Here is a 24,673-nt window from a genome sequence, read left to right on the forward strand (position 1 = left end):
AAGTTATAGGGTTGAAAAACCTAAAGACGACGACAGTATTTGTAAATATTTCTCACAAATGTGACAGGCTTTTGGACAGTACTAAAACTAATAAAAAAAAAACAAAAGAATAATTTCAGGATAACGTCAACTGCAGAGGAGTCATTCGTGGAATGACTCCTCGTCATCAATCAGAGAACAGTTGGAAAAAGTCGATATCACTTACCAAAAGGCCTTCAAGATCCGAAAAACCGTGAAATCACGAAGTCATAAAAATTAAGCAATAACCGGAACTTTATCGATTGATTATTGATTTGAGACCGATGCAGTTGGACAGGAAATTTCAAGAACTTTAAAAAAGCAAGTTTAAGTATTTTAATTGAAAACTCAGCTCTATAGAGCGGTTGAATTTTGACCTTTGAAAATTAAAAACGTGGATTTTTTCGGTCATAGTTTTCTAAGGACGAAATGTCTATCCTCATCAGTAGTATAGCATATTCTAAAATGTATGAAATCGCTATGGTCAATTTAGGGACATTCTAAGGATAACTAATTTTGAAAGGAATGGAATCGGGTTAGAGGCTTAAGATAAAAGGAATCGCTAATGATACTTTTTATAAGGGGGTTCACCAAAGACTGAAAATCAATAATCTTTTTCCGTTTAAGCTCTAAATCGATGACAAGTACAAAAAAAAAACGTAAAAGTATTCTCTCTTTCCTAACAGTTTTATATGACAAAAAGAAAAAAAGAACAACGAAGAAATACTCGCGAACGTAAAGTCTTGTACTTCTTCTTGGTTTTCTTTTTCTCTTTATGTATCTGACACAGTAATGAAAAAATTTAAAAATTTAAATTAGACATGGTTCCGAATTACTCCATCTTGCTTCGAATACTTCATATTTTCTCCATATTCCTTTAACAAATTTAACCTAGTGACAATGTAATTTTAATAGTTAGTATTAAATCACATATTTCCTGTTCAAAAATAGGTCAATTTCATTAAGGGAATATGGGAAGAATATGAAGTATTTGAAGTTTGAATCTAGAGCATGTGCGAAACCTGAAAGGGTCCCCTTACTAACTTACGTTTAATTCAATCAAAATTGGATTGTAATATTTTGCCTGTCTTTGAGTTCTAGCAATAAATAGATAAAAAAATATGGTAAGTAAAATATTTAATTTTAGTCATAAAGAAACCTAAATTTAAAAAAAAATAATCTAGTTTATATACAAAAAATAATACTTAGAATTATAAGTTTATTTCAGACTAAGCGATAAAATCCCTTATTTTTTGTTGCTGAAACCGCTGAAACTTTGTTTCTCTTTCGAAAGTGAATAAAAATTAAAATATTTTCTTATTTTTCCCTTAAGTTAAATTTTAGTAAATTGTATTGAAATATTGTGTAATCTCAATTATATTAGGTAATTGTTTTTCAGCTTTTCTCTCGAGATATTTTACGATTAAAAATTTAAAAAAAAGTTGAAGGACAATATGCAATTTTCTGATAATTATTTTTTTTTAATATTCAGTTAATCTGTTTTTTAATAATTTATACCTCAGAGAAAATAAGATATTTTTTCTTAAGATATCAATCCATTCAATCTCTTGTAAATTCCCAAAATTTTATAAAACTCTTTGCAATTTCTGTTAATCGACTATTGTACCCCTTATACAATTTGTATTAAATAGGGATTTTGAGTTGTATTAAATTTGAATTTAAAATTTCAAAATTAGGTGAACATTGCCTGAAAGTTAAGAGTTCACAAGAATGTCGTGAAACTTTTTGCCAAACTTATACAAAGTTCTGAACATATTTGGATTGTACATTAAGATATGGATTATACAGTTTTACCGTTCAACGAGAATTTCAAAGAAACTTCTAACTAATTTTGGATCATGGATTATTCAAGAGGATTGAAAAAAAGACGTGAGATAGTTATAAAACAAATTAAGCCAATAAAGTCCTTAAAACTATTTTAAATTATTTGTTTCCTTAAAATAAAAAAAAAACTTACAAATTGGTGATCAACCTCAATCTTTGTAGTCTCCGTAGTCCCGGCAACAATCAAATAAATAAAACACAAAAATTTGTAGAATTTTCTTCTTGTAATTCAGCTAAAATAACACGGAGAAAAGAGTGTTGTTTTTTTATTTAGTGTGTTTTCTTCATTTTATCTCATTCTTTATAAATAATATAACTTATTATAACTTAAAAACTTCTTTACAGCCATTTCACTACACAAAAAATTGTTCTCTTTTTGCAAATTTTCCATGGACATTATTTCTGTTCTTTTTTTATTCTTACTAATCTCTGTTCAAAGAGACAAGGGAGAAAGTATATTTTTTACATGAATTTTTTCAAGTTACTATTTTGATGAAGAAAATAAATCTACTTCCTATTGTATTATTATTGAATAACTAACATTAACTCATCATTTCTGTTAGAATGTAAATTAATTTATGCCATCAATTGAAAGATCCCTTTCCAAATTGTCTCACTGTATTTTTGCCTTTTCAAGATTTATTAAAAAAAAAAAAAACATCGCGAGAAAACTTTCAAAATTGATTATATTAGAATTTCTTTCTCTCATTTCTTTTTTTTTTGGCAGAATTGGAGGCATTTGGAAGGAATTAAGTGTCAATTGTAGTTGATCCTAAAAACAGAATTTTATAACACTCCCTCTCAGTTGTCTCAATCAACCATCAATTCTATATGCACAGATCCAGTTCGTTCTCGTCCACCTTGATAGTGAATATTCTTGGCCCATGCACGGCATTCAATATTGATCACTCGATTGACTGCAATGAGATAAAATATATGCATAGACTTTAGTCTTGTGGTTTTGTGGTGACAAAAAAAAATAACATTGAACTTCATCACTGAGAAGTTTTCAATGGTGAAGCCACATTAACATGGAACATAGCATAAAATATTTCTTTTCTTTTTTTGGAATTAAACAATTGCCAACATATTATGAGAACTTCACATCGTAATGGATAAAATGGAAATCACCAATTTTAAATAATTAAATATGTTCTGAAGATTTAAAAATTAATCAATATTGACCGGATTTGGATGAATAGATCAGTAGGTCTTAGGGTGCGGTTCGTGCAGATAATATCGTTGAAAAAGAGGATAGTTTTGGCCATTAAAACCAAGTTTAGAATAAGGATAATCCTATAAAAAATCTAACGAAAATGAAATTATTTCAACATTTTTATGATGGAAACGCTAGAAGACTATGAAATAAAGTCAGTGTATCTTAAACATTTAATATAGACCACTCAGAATGCTCAGAATATAAGTCGAACTACTAGATTTCTTACGAAAATCCCTTTATTCGTTTTTTGGATACTTCTTTATATCCTTTACCTTCCCTGTGAATATTATACTTGAAAGATAATTATTTTCAAAGTTATAGAGATTTTAAATCTCAAAAAACCTATACTCTGCATGTAAAATCTCAGCTTCATATTGCTCTTCTGTAAAATTTGCCTACTGCGAGTTATTCGTTTCTTATTCTGAGTGGGCGATATTTCCTAAATTTATCTATTAAAAAAATTTACGATAACAGTATGATCGTAAATTGAAAACATTTGATGAAATTATGTGAAATGGAAATATGAAAGATTAAAATGTGAAAGTATCACATGTGGTTTAACTTAGAACAGTAATCTCGTATCTAACCTAGACTGCCTTATATTCTGGAAACACTTATGACTGAAGCCGAGAGACGGCTTAACGCAATTAGTTATGATCAAAATAACGATTGAACTACTTCCCCATCAGTTTTCCACTAAGCCGTCTCTCGGATTAATCCGTAAGTCTGTCTAGGGCTTTAGGGTCAAAATAAACTCACGTTGATCCTCGAAAATATTTAACCTGCAAAGTTTGGCAGTAAAGATTTTTACTTAGGATCATCGATTAAAGGTGCTTTAGATAAATATCCTTTACTACCAATTTGGGCCTCTACGGTTTTGTCTCTTGAATTATAATTTAACTTTTTTTTTAATATCAATTCTTTAAAGCTCGCCTTTTGGTTTGCGTGGCTGAAGCCGTACAGTTCCAAATTGTCGTACTTTAAGAGTGGTGAATTATTTAGCATTTGTCATTAAAACTTAAAAAGCGGAGTAAAATCTGAAATTCTGGACAAACTAATTGAAAAGTTCAAAAATAATACTTTGAAAATTATTTCATTGATTTTTTTTCAAGTTTTTACGGAGTTGCCGAATTTTGAATTAGTTTGTTCAGATTTTTTTTCCAGGATTCCAAAATTTTGACCTAAGAAGTTACACGAAATGATTAATATTTCTTCCCTACTAGAAAATAATTTTTTTTAATGATATTCTAATGGTCCCTTAATCATTTTGACGTGTAAATCCAATATATAACAGTACAAAAGAATATAATACAATTTTTATGTTATCGGTTTGAAGAACAATTTTAACAATTAAAAAGAGAATTAATAATTTTACCTATTTTGTAAATGTTGTATAATTATACCATACAAATCTCATTTAGAAAATCCTGTTATTAAAACATTAAATATAGACCCCAATACATTTGAACAGATTCTAGACAGAAAAAATATATTTCGCAAAATTGTTCGTAAATGATCGTGAAGTCCCACTGGGGACTTACTCGTAAGAACTCGTAAACTCGTAAACTGGGAAATACTCGTAAGGGCAGAATCACATTGACAGTAGAATGCTCACCGTATTTCGTTAATTTACGTTTTTTTTTTTTGCAATTCTTACGCAAATTCTCAATTACCGTATTACCTTATCTCATACTTGGTGGCACTAGGTGAAATTATACAAGAAAATTGAAGAAGTAAAACGAAAACACGAAAACGGTGAGCAAAAAAACTGTACGAGTAATTCGTACAGTACCGTTTATCGTACTTTTCGTATCGTTTATCGTATTTTCGTTTTGTTTCTCAAATTTTCTCATATTATTTTCACCTAGTGTCACCGAGTATGAGATAAGGCAATAAGGTAAATGAGAATTTGCGTAAGAATTGCAATGAAAATGCGTAAATTAACGAAATACGGTGAGGCTTTGACGGTGACGGTGAGCATTTTAATGTCAATGTGATTCTGCCCTAAAACGTAATTTTAATTTTTCACAACTTGGTTCGTAACATGACTACTTGACGAACATTTTTTGTTATTTTACAAATATTTTTTCGTAAATGTTTGTAAACACACAGAAAAATGTTGATGAAATTTCCTCATTAGTTCGTAAAGTTTTGCCAAGTAAAGAAAAATGTACGAACAAATTTTTGGTAAAGAAAAAAATACTCGTTAAGCGATCGTATTACGAACAATGTTTGTGAAAAAAGTAAAGTACAAACTTTTACGAACTTTTTTGCAGTTTATGAAATTTATGAGCTTTTTGTAAGTCATTTGTAGGAATTCACAAACATTTACGAACAATTTTACAAAATATATTTTTCCTGTGTAGAATAAGTACAGCTAGGGCAATTTCAAAGAATATAAGCCATCACAGAATTTTCGAGGTACTCATGTGCTATGTTAATGTGTTTCCACCGTTTCATAAATATTTAAAAAGAGGTAAGAAATGAAAAACTTACGAGCTGGTCGCTCAAGATGCACTGCAATCAGAGGGCTGAGGTATCCGGGAATGTTAGTGAATGGATAGTAGTATGCTGCCATACCACGCTGCGGAACATACTTAATTGGTCCTAGGGCTTCACGATCGGACGGATGTTCACCCTGGCATGAGATCCAGACTTGTCTTCGCCTCTCCTTTTCCACATTTGCAATATGTTGCTTCAGATCATCAGGCATATCCTCCGGTAAATCATTTACATCATCGTAATATTCCGGTAACCAATTGAAGATCCTATTGAGCTTAACAAATATGCATGGGGATGATTTGTTGAATCCATAGCCATTTTCACTGGTACATTCACCAAATGTTGACATATCCACCGCACAGACACGACCTGGTTTTGGTGGACTATCATAATCACAAATCTCCTGATTTTTTCCACCTCCTGGGAGCAAAGTCTTATTCATATATGCTAGAAAACAAAAGGTAATACTTAGGTAACAGCGGTTAAGTGAATTAAATTGTTGAGATTTCGAGGTTCACAAAGAAAGTAGAGAACTGTTCTACAAAATTTCAACAAACTTCATTAAAAAGGAAGGAAAAAATAAATCTTCAACATTTCAGAACGTGTAAAGTTTTAATGCTGACCACAAATGGCGTCAAAATCGTAATTAATGGGAAGGCAAAACTAGTTAATTTGGTTTTACTTACGTGCCAGGAAGTTATCGAGTAGCTTAGTCCATGGACGAATGCTATCCTCATCGGAAGCCTTGTACCAGATGAGAGATCCTTGCGCGTCATCGTCTGAAATTGGTCGGAAACCAACTCCCGGATTAGTGCCTATCAGTGATCTATCCAACTGCCACTTTGGGTATTCTTGCGTGACTGTGTAGAAGAGAACTTGGAGACATATGGCAAAAAGTGCCGCCAATACTGTATAGAAACACGCGTAGAACAATAAGATTTTTGCTGCAAAAAAAAAACAAAAAAAATCAATAAAAATCTTTTCGAATCGTTATATTTTTGGAAAATAGATATATCAAACAATTTAATTTTTATATGGAATGTATTTACGTATGTTTGCCGGTTTATCATTTATTTATATTTGGGAATTCATTTGGGAATCATGAATTTATATTTAGGACTAGTAAGAAAATGAATTATCTGAATAATCATGCAGTAAGGATGATAATTATTTGGAATTCAAGAAGTAAAAGGACCAGATCCACTTAAATTATATAAGAGAATTATATAGAATATAGATAGATTTGGAAATTACGTAAATTATGTTTGAGATAAAAGCAGATATTCTAGGCTAAAATACTAGAGCTATAAATATGTAATAGATGAGCTCCATTGAGTTATGTTATTCAGTCTTTCATGGACTTAGGGCTTTAATTAAAATTTATACTCATATTATTTTCATGGTATTGAAAAAGGAAAACAAATGATTTCTTGTAATACTGAAACTCGTCTTATTGCATACATAGAATAAACAAAATTGTCAATATATCACCATCAATATTGTCAAGATATTATTTTTAAGAATGGATTAAAATTAGTTTTTTTTGTGCGATTTTTGAGAAAACTCTTTTTCCTTCCGTTCAAAAAACGTACGGTTTTGATGGAAAACTGTAATATATTTCATTTTACCTTTGCATGTATTTTTCCACATAACGTGAATCATATTGTACAAAAACCAAAACTTATAAAAAAAAATACTGAAAGAAAGTAAATATTGAAACTTTCAGAAAATAGATCAAATTGCTACACTTAATTTTACTCTGAAAAATCTTGTCTACTGAAAATAAGTTTTTTTTAGCCCAAATAAGCCCCAACAGGAGATACTGATAACTTCATAAAACATAGAAATTTTAACTTTGCTCCAACGGGCGAAACTAATAACTTAAAAAATACCGAAAATTTCCCTTTGCCCTAACAGTAAAGACTGATCATAAAAAGCTTGACGTTTGACTCTAAATTCAGCCTAAATTCCGTATCATTATAAAATTGTAAAATATATTTAAGACAAGATTTCCAAAGACAAAGTTTCTAAAAATCAAAGATTTACGAAAACAAACTCCAAAGACAAACTGAGAAAAAAGAAAATAAAAAAAAAACAAAATGGAAAAAACGAAAATTCCCGATCACCTCCAAAAATGATGTCTCCAATAATTGATTTTTTTTAAATTTTTAAATGAAAATTTCAAAAAATATAGGTTCTTTATAGTATTATTACTTAAGAAATTATTAAATACATTTTGTAATATAATGGAAAAAATGGGAACAAATTATAAGAAAATAAACTGTCTTTTAGACCTTTAGACCTACGTAACCCCTTAATAATTTTATTTAGCATATAAACCACAAGTATATTTTTAGGATTAAGTGCACTACACACTAAGAATGACAATTAGTATAAAAAACGAGTTATCTGAGACACATACCACATGGCTGAGTGCTGCGCCAAATATCAATTTAACTTTACAATTCTAGATAATAATAGTGGTTTCATAAAGTTTTCTTGATGATTTTTTTTTACATCTGTTTTGTAATGCGAGAAAGACTTGTATATAGTATAATAACAAACATCATAATAATGCATGAATAGCGACCGACTAAGAAAATATTAATGTGTTTTATTTGTGTTTAACCCTAAACCTACCAAGACCGGACAAATTAACCGGTTTATAAATCTTTTAAAACTAACACGCATTTAAACGGTACAATGTCACTATCAAACTTTATGAATTTCTTAAAATATGCATGTAATATATTTTAGAGAAATTTGTTAGGTATCCTACCCTATCGCGGTCTGTCATTTGACCGAGAGCGCTAGCAAAAAAAAAATCAAATATGGTCAAAAGGTTTAGGTCAGAATCACATTGACAGTAAAATGCTCACCGTCACCGTAAAAGCCCTCGCCGTATTTCGTTGATTTACGCATTTTCATTGCAATTCTTACGAAAATTCTCAATTACTGTGTTACATTATCTCATACTCGGTGACACTAGGTGAAAATAGTACAAGAAAATTGAATAAATAAAGCGAAAATGCGATAAACGGTAAGCAAAAAAACTGTAGGATTTTTTTGCTACAGTTTTTCGTACAGTTTTTTTACTCACTGTTTATCGCTTTCTTGTTTTATTTCTTCAATTTTCTTATATTATTTTCACCTAGTGTCACCGAGTATGATATAATGTAACACAGTAATTGAGAATTTTCGTAAGAATTGCAATGAAAATGCGTAAATCAACGAAATACGGCGAGGGCTTTGACGGTGACGGTGAGCATTTTACTGTCAATGTGATTCTGCCCTTAATGTTAATGTTTTTTTTTAAGTCATTGTTTTTTTTTTATTTTTGAATTTAAAATCTACTATGTCTAAGCCCAGATAAGGCTACATAAATAATATTATAACATCTAGAAAGAACTGAAAAACTAAGGCTGCCAGGATAGGATTTGGGTAGGTTGTTACAGCCGTCGTCGACTGGGGTTGACATGTGTTAAATAAACCGGTACGCTCTACACATTTTAAGTAATTTTAGCAACACTTTAAGAAAATTGTATTATCTCTGGTATTATATTGTTAATTAACCTTTCCTGTTATTTCGTTATTTATTTTTTAAATTTATAAACATACTTCACTTCAAAATTTTATATTCTTAAATTCTACAATTGGTCACTGACTGAGGCTCTGACTTGGTAAAAAAGTAATACTAATAAAAAGTATAATAATAATACTAATGCTGGCACACCATTTCATTAGGGGATCTCTAGACAAGCATTTCATAACCCACGGAATCAAGTTTAGTGAAGCTCACTGGAAGCAATGCAAATACCTTTAACTTAAAAAAAATCCTTGTGACCTAAACGAACCCGAGACACTTGCGAGTGCTAACAAAAAGGATATTTATCAAAATGAGAGTAACGGTGATAAGAAAATGACGGTGAATGTGCTTAAACCTTAAACTTTCAATCAAATAAATTGTTCTTATTGATACAATAAATTCAAATAATGTCTGTTTTTTTGTTCATATTTACAATAATTCGCTGTTGGTATAGTTGATTTTTTTTCTCTCAGTGTTTTAAAGAAATGTGCAAGTTATCAAAATCTGCATTACTATATGTATCGATGACGATCGCCTCGATCAATATGTACATATAGTATGTCAATAAATATATATACATATATGCAGGTAGATATATCATGAGATCGTCTGATGGTATTTATTTACTCCGCAAATTAACTTCTCAGCACGCAATTATTACCACCTTTATGCTCTTGACGTTGTCTGACGACTCTACTATCTAGTTTCAATTGGAATCTCCGGACTAGATCTTGCTAAACAACTTACATGGGTTTTGTCTCTTCCACACAATATATCACACATCCACCGAAAAAAAAGGAATGATTTTCCAGGGAATTTCATTAAAAAATTGTGCGTATTTTCCCAAGAGAAAAACAACAAAATTTAACAAATTTTCTATCAATTCTCTCATTCATAGACGATGAGATATAATAGAAAAGTTAAATATTGTACTTTTTACGAATAACTTTTGCTCACAATTTATCACAATTCTATACGAGGTTGTCTTTCAGTCAAAACCTCCAAATGATGTGTTTTCCTTGAAAATTCATTTATGACTTTTTCATTTAAAAAAGAAACACTTTGTGCGAAAAAAAACTGAAGCTAAAGATTAATTTTAAATAAATGCTAATATAGTGATGATAATTTCTTAATCTGGGGAAAACACAGGAATTTATGTAAAAATATAAAGATCAATATGCCAGTGAATTTCCATTAGGTGGTTTATCCTTGTTGGTTTTTTTTCTTGCTTCCTCATTTATCTTCGAAACTCTGAACTGAAAATGAACCATTGAATATCAAATAAGAGCGCATGGTTCCAACATACGTAGTTATTTTTTTTTGGAAGAGACAAAAAGTGATCATGAAAGAGCCAGCGTAAACTGCATAAAGCGGTTTAGGCAGGTAAAATCCCAAGCCAGTCATTATGAACATTTTAGTGATGTTTAAAGGCAGCAAAATAAGGCATAAGCAACTAAGAAATAATATTCCGACACACGAATAAATATCTACATATACACCTTATTTAAATGTTTATAAACTGCTTCTTGGAGGGAGTTTTAAGTAACATTTGTATTATGCAAATATTAAATATATGAGAAAATATTTGTAAGGCATAGTTTAACCTTTCTTTTCTTTTTTAGCTTTTATCATAAGTCAGAAATTATAGCTATATCATATAGGAAATTTCCATATCTTACTCCATCTATCTGTTATAGTATGGCTTTCCATCAGATGGAAATCTACAATAAAAGTCTATTTATCTTGGAAAGTCTTGCAAATAATTCCCCCATTATCAGTCTGGACTCTTTTCGCAAATATTGAAAGATACTCTGTGTGGAATTTTTGCTCATATAATGGACTGTCTGACAAAATTAGATTAACTTGGACACGAGATTGTTTACATAGAGGAGAATGGGGCAGTCTTGTTTTGGCAATACCTAAAAGACGATTATTGGTAATGTGGCTAAGTTCCAAACGTTAAAAAATTCAATTGTAGAAATTAATTCCCCTCCCTAAGGTGCACTGCCCTCTAGCGGAGGTGCAGCGATGCGTCATTTGGAACAAATACAGACACAAATCAAACGCAGTTAATACAGTTAATCCAAGCAACTAAAGTTTGAATGAGTTTGTAAACAGCTCCTGACTCGTCCATTTGTTCCTGATACCGAACCCAGGGTTTAGAATTTTGCTAGCACTATTTTTCTGTCTAACTGTGTTTTCATACTTACACATTAAAATTTTAATATGATTCACATTAATTGTCGCTGGTGAGAGTCCAAATGTGTAATTTGTGTGTTTGAATCATTTTATATTCAAAATTTGATCTATTTGTTGATAAAAAGGTAGACTTGTCCCGCAAAATTTAATATAAATTGATTTATAGCATTAATGCGAAAAATTAATGCGATTTTCACTTTAATTTTTTAATGTGAAAAATATTTATGCTTTAGGTAAATTTAAACTTATTTTTGCTGGTCAAGTCCACTTCTTTATCAATAAATAGAAAAACCCCAAATATTAAGTGACTCAAAGACACAAATAAAATATTTGGACGCTCACAAGCGACAATTAATGTGAATTACATTAAAATTTTAATGTGCAAGTGTGATAACGCCGTAATACACTTAAAGGGTTACATGAGTCACAAAGATTAGAAAAACCAGTATTTATAATTTTTATGTTTTCATTTCATTTTCAAAAATTCTTTGAGCTTAAATTAAATAAATTTTTGATTGTTTTGAAAATAACAATAACACTTTGAATTGTGAAGGTTTTTACCTAATTGGCTGAGTGCTCAATTTTCGTTTGAACCTCAGTATAAAGGTTAGAAAACAATCTGAGAAAAATTTGTATATGGACAAAACTGTGACTTAGGGCTTTGACAGATTTGAGGATTACCCGAGAGACGTCTTAGCGTAATTATATTCGAAATAATGATTAATCCGCATTTGTATCATTTTCCACTATAAGCCGTTTCTCGGCTTAAGTCGTAAGTGTGTCAAGGACCTAACAAAATATTCTATCAAACAGTTTTAGTTTTCTAGATATACAGTAGAGCCTCGCTATAGGCAATATTTGGTTGCAGATTTGACACTTGGGTTGCACTATAGTCCATGTTATTTTTTAAAATTATCAACGACTTTTAGTATTGTAATTGCTCGACGGCTTCTACTTTCTTTGCGATTGTGGTACTTGTCCTCGCTCTCTTCATTATGGATCACAATTATCACAACAACATTGCATGTCGTGTACTAAAAAACATTACCTTACTTAAAATCAGTGTTTTGAAATCAACGGTCGATAAATTGTGGACTATAGAGCGATGGCCTATAGCGGGGTTCTACTGTAATCGATTAAAGTTCTTTAAAAAAAATCTATTTTCTCAGTTTTTCTGATATATAATGAGACTGCAGCGCCTCTGGTTTCCGTTTTATGAACTTAATCCGTTATTAAGAACTGTCGGGAAACTAAAGGAGAATAACCATTCCTTTATAAAGAATTGAATCGGTTCAGTAGAATCGGACATTAGACGCTGAAGTATTAAAAATTTGCAAAAACGGTTTAGGCCAGATTCCAGGCAACATTGCCACTGGTTGCCTCGGTCATATGGCAGACAAAATACTCTTGAGCACTTCAATGTGTCTTGTCAATAATATAGTTGTGAAAATTTCGAGGAGAATCCACCTTCAGTGATTTGGAAGAAGGCAGTTTCAGCCAAAGTTATTAAGAAAAAGGTTTAAGGTAATAAAGCATGTATCAACCATGAAGGGTGAATCATGACTCGTCGTCTTAAAATAAAACTATGATTTTTTGAAAATTATTTGTCACTTAACTAATTGTTTTTTGAAAACTGTTTTGATCTAGTTAAGGCATTACATGTTGCAAAAAATAATTCGTTAAATGTGACGAATGATTTTGAAAAATCTTTTCTTTTCAGACGATTCAACCCTCATGATCGAAAATAATAATAAAATATTCTGACTAAAGGCCTTTACACATTGGGAGCAATTTTCGTCAAAATATTGCATTTCTGACTGAATTTTTGACGTTTCCAACTACAACATTGCAGGTATTTTCCTTAAAAATAAAAGAATTTTAACAAAAACTGCTCCTAATATGTAGAGGCAATAAAAAGGCTCGTAGTGTCTAACAGGTCTTTTTTTTTGTAAAAAAAGAACCTAAATAGCCTAAATTGTCTAAATTGTCTAAATAGTCTAAATTGCCTAAATAACCTAAATTGTCTTTAGTAAAAACTTGCCATTAGTCTTCAGTGCCTCTATGCAAAAACGTATGAAAAAATGAATGTCGGAAGGCCCCTCCTTCATGTCAGAATAATTTCAATCCAAATTCTAATTCAATTTTTGATTAATGTATTTCGTTATATTGTATTTTGACGCAAAAAATGCTTAATGTTTTGAAAGTCCAATTTTATTGTGATTATTATCTTTCTCCAGACATCGTCAATACTCCAATTTAATTTCAATTTATTTAGATTTAATATCGAGTCAGTGTATAATTATTTAACGGATTGGTATTAGTCCAATTTTTGTTTTAAAGTAAATTTACACTTATCGCTTATTAAAAAGTTAAGTAATCGAAAGAATTTCCTGAAATATCATAGATTTTAAACTCTGATTTAATCGTACCTTAACTCTTTCGTCTCTTTTGGGACTGTAGTACCCAAAGAAGCATATGAATGTTCTGTGAAAAATAATATTTTTTAATTATTCAGAACTGATAAAAATCCTATTCTTGTGGATGATTACAAACTATAAGGATATCCAAATGTAAGATATTTTTTGTAGGGCCTCAATTAATTCCTGAGCTTAGATATTTTTGATTAAAAAAAGATGAAATTGGCTTGCAGCATATGCTGCGGTCCGGAAAGAGTTAACCGATTTTCAAAGGCTGTCATTAAATTTTTAGATTTTTAGGTTAAAGAAAGAAATTAAAAAAAAAAATAATGAAAAAAATAAAGAGAAAGTAATAATTTTTTATATAAAATTAAAGGCCTTATTGAGTAAAGTGATACAAGTTGGACAGGGATTTTTTCTTGTTAAATACAGTACTAAATTTTTTTTAAGCACAAGGAACCAAATTATAAAACTAAAGCATTAAAAATATACAAATAAAAGTGAAGTACTAAATTTATCAAGAAAAAAAGCCCTGTCCAAATTGTACCATTGTCCAACTTGTATCATTGTCCAACTTGTACCACTTTCCCCTAATTCTTATGAAGATTGAGTAATCAATGTTAGGCTTATTGGAAAATAGAGAAAATAGTAACATTATGTGATATTCTAAACAATTTCATCTTTTTTCTTCATAATGAAAATATTTTGAAGACTTCTAGAATCAGATAGGGTAAGTGTGCCAAATTTCGGCATAGTTGCATGCAAGGGCCAAAGTCTCAAGTTTGAAATGTAATATTTTAAATACAAATTGATTTGATTTTATTCTTTCTTTTGTAAGAGTGTTGCTTGGAACCTTGTAAAGAGTTTGCCGTCTTTATTTACTCTGTAATCATTCTTAATACATTTTAAAATGAATAAAAATATAGACATAGCTTTGGTGCCCTATTTCGGCCACCTTCATTCGGATAGTTCCTTGCCCTTCGGGAATTCTTCCAATATCATTTTCACGTCATCTCGTTTGTCGAAGCAACTTTTTTTTGTTATTCTTTTTCATTGTATAATCTCTAGAGTATGTAAAAACTAAAAATTCATGGAAATTCAAGGAACAAAAAAGGTAACCGAAATTGCAAGCTGGCCGGAATTTGGCACACTTACCCTAAGTGTCTTCATTTTCATAAACGAAAAACAAAATTGTGTCAAAGGCACATTTTTAGTACACATTTTTTGTAAAATTACTATTAAAATATTGCATTTAATAGTTTACCAGAACTCGAAAAACTTTTTGTTTGGCTCTGATTTCTTTTAATTAATTCTTTTCTGAAATGTAAACTCTAACTGGGGATTTTTCCACAGATATTTTATTGAAATTAGCCTTTCATATATATATATAAAAATATTAATATTTCATATTTAGAGTTATGTTTACTAAATTTTTAGGAATAAAGTAAACAAATATTTTGTTTAACGTGTTTTTGTAAATAATTTGAGAAAAAAATAAAGCCAATTTGCAAAAAGAAACTGCCTCATCTTTCTTTAACAGTAGGATGATCTTGTGCAAATATTGTGACTTCTCTTCATTAATTTCTCACTCGCATTGTGAATAATCAGATCAAAAATGTAAATTTCATATAATTGTCCACTTCCACACCGTTCACCATTGAAAAGTGGTGCAATGTCATCTTGATCTCAAGTTAGTTCTCTATACCTTTAGAAGATAATCTGTATATAGGATTGATAATGAGGTAAGATTTCAGATTTCGTATAATTTTCATTGAAACTAGTATTACTTTCCGTTCGATCATCTTCGACTCATCTTCAGTCATTCGGTTTTGAGAACGTGATCTAAAAATCTAGGGGTATTTTTAAAAATATTCTCCCAATTTTTGGCACTTGTCCAATTTATTTCTCTCTCACTCACGCAAAATCAGAAATATTTATGAATACAATAGCAAACGATAGAATAACTTTTTTTTCATGCTCATCACTCTTTTAGTCTTTCACCCAAGAAAAGAAAAGAGACTACTTATCATTGACATCTTTATAAACTCCCTTGATAGGCTCTCTGCGGTGTTGATGGATAATAAAGTATAAGTAACATGTACAAATTAGGTGGGGAAAAAAATTGAAAGTTGAGGTCAGTGTTAAAATGAAAAAAGCATACAATAAAGTTTTGTTACAATACAATCAACCGTCTTCAAATGAGCATATTTATATCGTGTTGTTTATGTGAGGGAAATTGTTGGTAAATTAACACGACGTGCAATTCAATAGAGCCACCCAATTAATTTGCATGTTATTTAATATTTAAGTACAGGGTGTGTGAGTATCACATGCCCTGCCAAATTGTGACACCGTCCAGCATTTTCCATCCTTTTAATTAAAATAACATCTCACGGACATTTATTAAAATTATATATCAATTCTCTGTCATTTTTTTCTTTGTCCTTTTTTTTGTAGCTTTGTAAAATTTCAATGCCAAATACAATTGGACATTTCACATGGAAAATGCGAGAAAGGCAATAAGGAGCATGGAATTTGTGGAATTGTTCAATAAAAATTTCAATAAGAATAGAAGGAACTGTCTCTCATGGTAATTTTTACTTCAATTTATTCCTCTAATTTCCCAGTAGAATTTAAAGAAAATTTATCTAATTCTGCTTGGTAAAAGACAATTATTTAATTTTCAAACTTTTCCTATAAAAGTCTGCAATTTTTGAATTTAAAGTGTTGTATACTGTTAATTTTTAGTTGCTATACAGTGTTGTCGGACATAAGTTTTTTGACAAATCTATGTTCAACAAACTAAGTGGGAAAAATGATAGAAGGAATATCATTTTAAAATTTTTCTTTTTGCAAATGATTAGCTTACAATCCATAAATGTTATTTATGTATTTAAAAAAATTAATTAATTTTATTTCATGTTAAAAATAATTATTTTCCCTAAGTTGAGTAATTTTTTTATCGCCCATAAGTTTCTTTACACATTTGTAAAATTTACTCAAAATGATCAAACACGTACAACTAACTTCTTCTAACCCAGTTATATTTTGAAGTTATGTCATTTGAGTGTAGTCAGGGAACACTTACGTCTTTAAAATATTGAAATTTATTAAGTGTATCTAATAAAATGCACGTAATACAATGTTTTTTTTCATTTATACCATTTCCAAGAGGTACAGGTGTTTAAATTTCTTATCCCAAATGGTACAAAATAGGGAGCCAATAGATTAGGATAGCATACGATTTTTTTAAGTACCACTTCCTTTGACCATATTTTGATAAAAAATATTCAGTAAAATATTAAATTTAGTAAATGGATAACTATAGCAAAAATCATAAATTTTTAAAACATTGAACTGATGAAATACTTATTGGAAAAAGGAATATTAGAAAATTATAAATCATTTGGGCAATTTAAATGAAATTAAAATTAATTTACGATTTATTATTTTGGGCTATTCATCAATTTAAATAGAATATTATATTGGTCAAAATTATACTTTCGATTGCCAAAGTTCTGGTTTACTGACCAGAAATATTTGCTATCTTTATAATTGAAAATATTAGATTGCACAATTTTTTTTATCTTCAAATTTTTTATTGTGTTATAAATAAATGCAAATTTTTTTACTCAGAAAATCAAAAATTTATTCTAATATTTGCAACTAACCTTTCAATTTATACAAAGATAATTACAAAAAATTAAAAAGAAACTGTCATAAGGAAGATATTTACTCACACACATATTTGAATATATATATTGGCTTTCTGAAAAATATTTGCGTTATGAACAATATTCAGAGGATAAGTAGCGATATTCACTAGGGGAGACTGGGGCAGTAGTACACATCGGATAGCTCGAAACATTGATATTTTTATTTGCACTATTTGGGCGTATTTCGACCATTACTTCAGTGGACAAAGGATCCCTTTAGTATCGATAAATTCATATAGATCTCATACATCAATAGTCTAATATCTAAAAAAAATTGCAGTGTTTACAATTACCCCATGTTTACTGCTGCCCTAGTTTCCCTTATGTTTATGAAATATTCGCAATATTCACGTAAAAGTGTCGCCCCTCGCCATATATTCATAGGCAGATATCGTAGATTTGCAAATTGTTTTCATATTGAAAAAGTTTAGTTTAATGAATAACCCAAAAACAGATCACAAGAAAAAGTTTTTCCATATAAAATTTAGTAGTTATTTTTAGTAGAAGATTTGATAAAGAACGAAATAATAAAAGCTATATTCATACAAATAATTGACAGAACATCATTTTAAACACTCGGAAAATTTTTAAATAAATCCAGAAATATTGTTATACAAATTATGTTATTTTGGTTTTGCATCTTAAACAGCGTTTCGGATTATAGCAAATGATTTTATTTTCACTCGGAATTAATAACATTTTCCTTAGAGAATAATGATAAATTGTAATATTAAATGTGAGGAAATCGGTCTTCGAATTGTTAAAGAAAATAACAACAATTTAAAATATTTTATGGTTTATGGGTATGTGTCTCGAGTTAATGTTTTCTTTAACGATTAACTATTCTAGTCTAATGATTAATTAAAAAAATGCAAAGCAGAAATTAAAGTTCATTCTAAATAAGAATTTGAAAAATATCGAAACTTTTGACCGTTACAGAAGTAAAATTACTCTCTAGAAGATCCAAGAGTTTTTTAAACGACTCTAAAGGTCCATTCAAATTATGGTATTTCGCTGCGCAATCTCCCTTTTGAAATAAAAATCTCCTTTTAAGCTATACTCCAGCTAATTATTGTCTAATGTATATTTTTCGATTAAAATCTCCTTTGAAAAGCTTTAAGTTCAAATTATTTTTAAAAATTTGAGTTTCATTAATCAGTTACAATTTAAATGCAATTAGTATGGTTGGAAATTGAAGCATTTTCATTAAGATAATTGGAAAATTTACACTGTCGCAGTAAGTAATTTCTCGATTATTTAATTGCTCTTGATATTCCAATATTTTATCCTTATTTTAGGCAGTGTTTTTTGCGATTGTAAATTTCAAATATCTCAAGGAATAAGGTGAAAAGCACTACGAATTAAGTTTCAGACAACTCAATTTTTTATGTTCCTAATGGATTTCACGCTTTTCACCCATAGCTCTTTTCTGAAAATTTTAGACATTGGACAAACTATTAAAATATTATATTGGCCCAAATTAATTTAACACACATTTAAAAAAAGAAATTGTTCGAATCTTAAGTCGTTCGAAGGTAGCGCATTTTCCCCTACTCCCAAACGTCAGTTTCTTCGATTTTATGATTTATTAAGTGCGACCATATCAAGAGCTTGTTAATATATCGCTAATTGAAAAATTCTTAAGGTACTACTAGCTTATAAGGCTTTGCAAATGATATTTCCAGAATTTACAAAATATCCGTTACGTTCTAATTTTCAGTACATTTTAAATTTTATTATTTTAGTTATTCTGATTGCTCGTAAATAGACAGAGATAAACAAAAGAGTAGAAGATTTTTCTAAATTAGTGGCAATGTCAGTCACAAAATTCTAAGGTGAGATGAGATTAATATCCCATATGGTTTCTCAATCAACATTTTAGTTTAAAAAATGTACCACTTTTCCACAATTTTATGATATTTTTAAGTATCAAAAAGTTTGCAGGACATTTTAATCCAAGAATTTTTAGCCAAGACACACATGAGGAGATTATAACAGATAGCAAGGAGATTTTATCTCAGAAACGAACATCTAGGGAAGATTTTCCAAACTCACCGATGCCAGTTTATAGTATAGTACGGTGAATTTAGAAATATCCTCGTTTAAACGAACCTTCTTTAATCGTATTTAACACGAATTTTATAGCAATCTTCGAGACTGTTATCAATGCCCCACTTTTAAAGCACGTTTTAAGAATTATTGGTCCTTTAACTTATTTCTTGCGGAATTATAGAAGTCTATAAGAAATTGCGTATTGGCATTGTACTATGTCGAAAGTTTTATGTAAATGTGTCTTTTTTTTGTATAGTTTTAATTACAAAGATCACTTACCCCAACTCGCTGGTGTCCGTGACAGAAAGGTTCCTTTTTCCTTGTCATAGAAGAACTTGGCCACGCTCTTCTTCTCAGGTTGCCTCATGTACGGAAATTCATAAGTCACTTGACTCATTCCATTCTTGTCCTTTGAATTCTCCATGCTTTTTTCTTTACAAAAAAAGTTTCACCAATTTTTCTATCGACACACTTTCTTATCAATATTTCTCTTTTCGTTTTCCTCTGTCCAAATCGCCTCAGATACATGCACTGCAAAAATTTGCCAATGATTCTTCCGATTTACTCTTGTGGATTTTTACTGCTCGAAATGCCTTCACGTGGTGGCAAAGAAAGAGACTGGTATTAGGAATATTGATTGATTATCACACAGAAATTAGATAAATATTGAGGCAGAAAGATATATCGCGTATAATTGTGGTGGTAGAAGAGGTGATATCTTTTATTTTCAGCGAGTTTGGTATAAAACAGGTTAACTTTTTCGACTTTGTTCGTGTTAAATAAGATAAAAGAACTTTTTTCACACTATATTTCTTCACTAAATTGAAACACTTTTAGTTGGGATGTTTCTTTTTAAGTATCAGCAGCATATTATTAAGCGATTCTCACGAGGCACAAAGGATGGTTTTCTGGATTATTAAAAAAAAAAACCCGAGGAACCGTTTTATTGCAAATTATTCCCGTGACTCTATAATTTATTTTTAAAACAGTTGTAACCGTTTTTTTCGTTGGGGGAGTTGGAAGATTTATTTTTTATTTTAGAAAAGGAATTGTTGAAAAAAAGCACAGCAAGAAAGATGGAACACAGAGCTAAAATTGCTGAGCGACTTTTCAACTTCCAACTGGTTTACTCCAAGTCCAGAAAACGACTGAATCACATTAATATAGCATTAAAATGTGAGGCTCCGATTAAAACTCTAAAAATATATGGCACTATGCATTTACACACGATCTCCACCACTTTTACACCCAAACCATTATATAAATGATCTTTTCCACTGTTTTATCTGGCTTTGACGTCTTTTTTTCGATTTTGTCTCTCCTAGTTGCTTTTGTGTAAGAGATTTTTGTTGAAAAAGACAACTGTGTCTTATTTTTGTCGATACCGCAACTCTTATGCTCAAAATGTTGGAACATTGAGGGAAAATTTGGTTTGCAACACAGACATACAACTTATAATGAAACTTATGGTATGGAAGTTGATGAAAAAAAAAACCGCCAAGAAATGAGGAAGAAAAACGCGACAGACTTTGAAGATTTTCACTGGTTTGTGTGGAAGTTTCTCTCCCTCTCTCGCTCTATTTCCCTGATAACGTACACACATGGTATCAATTTACCACTTTTATCAGTGATACTGATACCAAGAGACTCCCAACTTTGTTTGTTCACTCTCTCTACCACATGCTTCATTTGGGAAAAAAAGCAATATATTTTATGAAATAAAATATACTAATTTTTTCTGGGCTTTGGCATGAAACTAAATTCCACTCTGAGTAATAGAAAATTTCAAAAATGAACAAAAAATAAAAAACGATTTTGCAAATAGAAACACCTTGAACGTGGCACAAGGAAATCCACAGGAAATTTAAGCAGAACAACATTTTGCAACTTTAATCACTTTTCACGCTTCATGTTGTTTCTCTCTTTTGTAAATTTAATTGATCTAATACACAATTCGAAAAAAAATTCAAGGAAAAACAAAGGTTTTCATAAAATCCCAATAGACGTTTTTGACCACAACACAATCCATAATTGATAAGACCATTGAACTACCAATGCTTATTTACTTGGCCAGTGATTTTGCTCTTTTAGCCCCAAGTGAATAATATCTGGGAATTCAAAAAAAATATTTTTAAGTCACGACTTCTGCAAAACTAAAAAAATACTGTTTTGTCAAAAGTTTAACACCAGGAGACCGATACGTCATCTTAGTGTTTTTATCAAAAGGAGGTCAATTTTAACGATTTTCACAAACATCTTTCTCGTTCTCAGATTGTCAAATTTGTTGTTAAATAAGAATGGAAAAATTGTTAAAATGCCGAAATCTTGTAATATCTTACCATAACGTTTTGCGATAATTTTGTCGAAAAAAGATTAATTCTAGCGAACAAGTTTGTGTTTCTCCGGAAGATAAATTTAGGAAATAAAAGTTTATTACAGCTTTAACTGTTTTGTTAAAAGGAGATCACTTTTAACAAAGAAGTCTTTCATTTTTCGATTTATTAAACTTTAGGCAAGAACAGTTTCTAGTATTAAAATTTACAACAGAGATAAAAATTTAATAAAGTAAAGTGCCCTAATTCGACCGGTGTTTTCGACTCAACCGGTGTCTTCGACTCGACCGGTGTCCTCGACTCGACCAGTGGGTCAATTTTTGAATATTTGATGGTCAATTTCTATGAAAATTGATTCGTATTATTTGAATAATGACCAACGCACAATAACTTTTGTTTAGTAAACATATTTTTGACATTTTAATGAGAGTGAGTGAGATCTAGATCTAGTCATCTCGCTAATTCTCATGGGAAATTTTGATAACATGCTTACAAACAAAAGTTATTGTACGTTGGGCATAATGATTGAATAAATAATTCTACCGGTCAAGTCGAAGAACCAGTCGAGTGTGGGCATTTTACATTGAATTGTTTTGTTATCTTCTTAAGACAAAATATTTTCTAAAAAAAAACTTTTCCTTCAATGGATGGATGTTGAATATAAAAAAAAACATTATATCTCGTAAAATAGTTCTAAGTTGTTCAAAATTTGTAGAATGCTAAAAGAAGAAAACAAACCAATTTTTCTTCTTTTAGAATTCATATTAAGCAAACTCTTGGAAAAAATTGCAAAGTTTTCTTTTCACACAAAAGAACCACCGCCAACGCTAAGGCAGCAATGAACACTGGAAAATAAATAGGCTCTCATCCTAACGTAAATTGTATAATATTATTTTTTAATAAAAATTGTTGATGATTAAATCTATTTTCATCTCTGTCTATCATATACGAGTGTTCACATTCACAAATTCCCACGAGAAAATGTATTCGAAAATCGGTATCGAAAACCAAAGGAAAGACTTCTAGTTTCGTCCGCATGGTGGCCGTAGTATTTCCTAATAGAATTTCGAAGTGTCTCGAGCATATTTTGCATTTTCCGAACATAAACGTAATTTTGTTCAAATAATAAGACTTTTAGCCTGGACACTTTGTAGAATCAAACTGTGGCTGTGAGCACACCGACTTAAGCAAATTCAGTCTCAAAAATTAAGTTACACCAAAAATGAGACTTAATTTACAGAAATATAGAAATTAGTCAAGAATTATTGTGAAAAAATGCTTCGCACAATGAAATTAACATTAAAAGGTGATACAAAAAGGAAAACTTTAGCAATTTCACGCTAAATTGAGTGGAAAGATGTAAGTCACAAGTTTAATCACTTCACAAGAATAGGATGCATTTAGTGCGATCTCAACCGGAGGTTGTTGATCCAAAAGTGTCTTAGCTAAAAGTCTTCTATATGAATAAAATGACGTTTAGGAGAAAGGCTCATAATTTTGGACAGTTTCTAAATTTGAACACAATGAGGGTAAAATTGGACAATAAAAATAAATTGATTTAATTTATGGATTTTTACTCCAATATTTGATGAATAAATTAATTCTATCTAAATATATGTTCTTTTTGGAAGATTCTAACACTGGAAATAGAGTAACAAAACAAAAATCAATTAGTATTGAAAATATCGTACTTCAAACTTGGAACATTTATGCCTGTTGATGACTGACTGTCCAAAATTATGAGCCTTTACCCTATATTCGAAAAATGCAAAAAATGTTCATTTAGATTTTTTTAGATTTTAGCACTTCATTTAGATTTTTTAACCTCCCAAAATTATCGCCTTCTACCCTCCAGGGACTACTTTTCTCGACAAATCTTCACATTTTAAACGATTTTGGAGAAATATGGTGTTTCGCTGTTGGTTCATATGTGCGTCTGTGCGTCTGTACGTCTATGTATCCTACCGTTACCACGTTTAGAGACCAGACAGTTAGAGATAGAGACATGGGATCTTCGATGAACCCCTCCCTCCCTTAAGTCAACATTGATACCATTAACGTACCCCTCATTTTTCCCTCACTCCTCACCATCCCATCCAAAACCATGTTTTTTTTGGGATAGCTCGAGAACGATTTGTGCAATTTTTTTTCTTTTTACAATTGACAGATACGTCATTTAAAATTTCCAAAATTTTCTATAATACTGAAAAATTTGAGTAGTAAGAAGATTATTTTTTTATTTTGATTGAAAAAAATGTATTAAATATATAACTGATCTCTCTTCAAGTTCGAGCAGTAAAATTAAATTTTGTGTAATGAAAAACAATGAATTTCAATATTACAAACACCATTTTTGACATTGACATACCTGACAATATAAAATGTATCAATCTTATGAAGACAATTGTTTTTTACTTTCATTAGAAATTTTCATGTTGTTCTAGATATGTTTTAGAAATTATTCACACGGATATTTCGCAAATGTACAAAAATCCCGTTCAATCATTCATAATAACGGGTTTTCAATATCAAAGGATAAAATAGCTCCAGAGAGCGTATTTCTCAACCAAATGATATTATATTTGGGGTCGTTGGAAAAGTCTTAGAATTCTTGACAAGCTTGAACCTCTTCCAATTAATTATGAACCAGTGATGATCTGGTTAATAACCGATAAATAATTTTTGTCCGAAAATCAATTACATTACTCCCAAGGTATTTGGGTGATTTATAAATCGATCCAAATCGGATGAGAACCAGTTAACGGTAAATTATGCGAAAGTACTTT

General features: G+C 30.3%; 1 protein-coding gene across 13 annotated transcripts in view; it reads right to left on the reverse strand.

Annotated features, from left to right (window-relative positions):
* Window positions 1-2,068: 2,068 nt before the first annotated feature.
* LOC129807083 (sodium/potassium-transporting ATPase subunit beta-2-like) overlaps window positions 2,069-24,673 on the reverse strand; it is a 31,944-nt gene continuing 9,339 nt past the window's right edge. For 3 of the 13 annotated variants that reach the window (XM_055856118.1, XM_055856122.1, XM_055856115.1), the window contains exons 2-5: window positions 19,834-20,147; window positions 6,271-6,528; window positions 5,579-6,031; window positions 2,069-2,780 (exon numbers count right to left, since the gene is read on the reverse strand). In XM_055856118.1, coding sequence (XP_055712093.1) covers window positions 2,674-2,780; window positions 5,579-6,031; window positions 6,271-6,528; window positions 19,834-19,978 — 963 coding nt within the window. In that variant the 5' untranslated portion in view covers window positions 19,979-20,147 and the 3' untranslated portion in view covers window positions 2,069-2,673. Of the gene's footprint in view, window positions 2,781-5,578; window positions 6,032-6,270; window positions 6,529-19,833; window positions 20,463-20,550; window positions 21,185-21,385; window positions 21,572-24,673 lie in introns of those variants that run through there. The other 10 variants (XM_055856114.1, XM_055856116.1, XM_055856110.1 and 7 more) reach the window with 10 other exon arrangements.

Source organism: Phlebotomus papatasi, chromosome 3, assembly GCF_024763615.1.
Source record: "Phlebotomus papatasi isolate M1 chromosome 3, Ppap_2.1, whole genome shotgun sequence".
NCBI classification, from domain to species: domain Eukaryota; kingdom Metazoa; phylum Arthropoda; class Insecta; order Diptera; family Psychodidae; genus Phlebotomus; species Phlebotomus papatasi.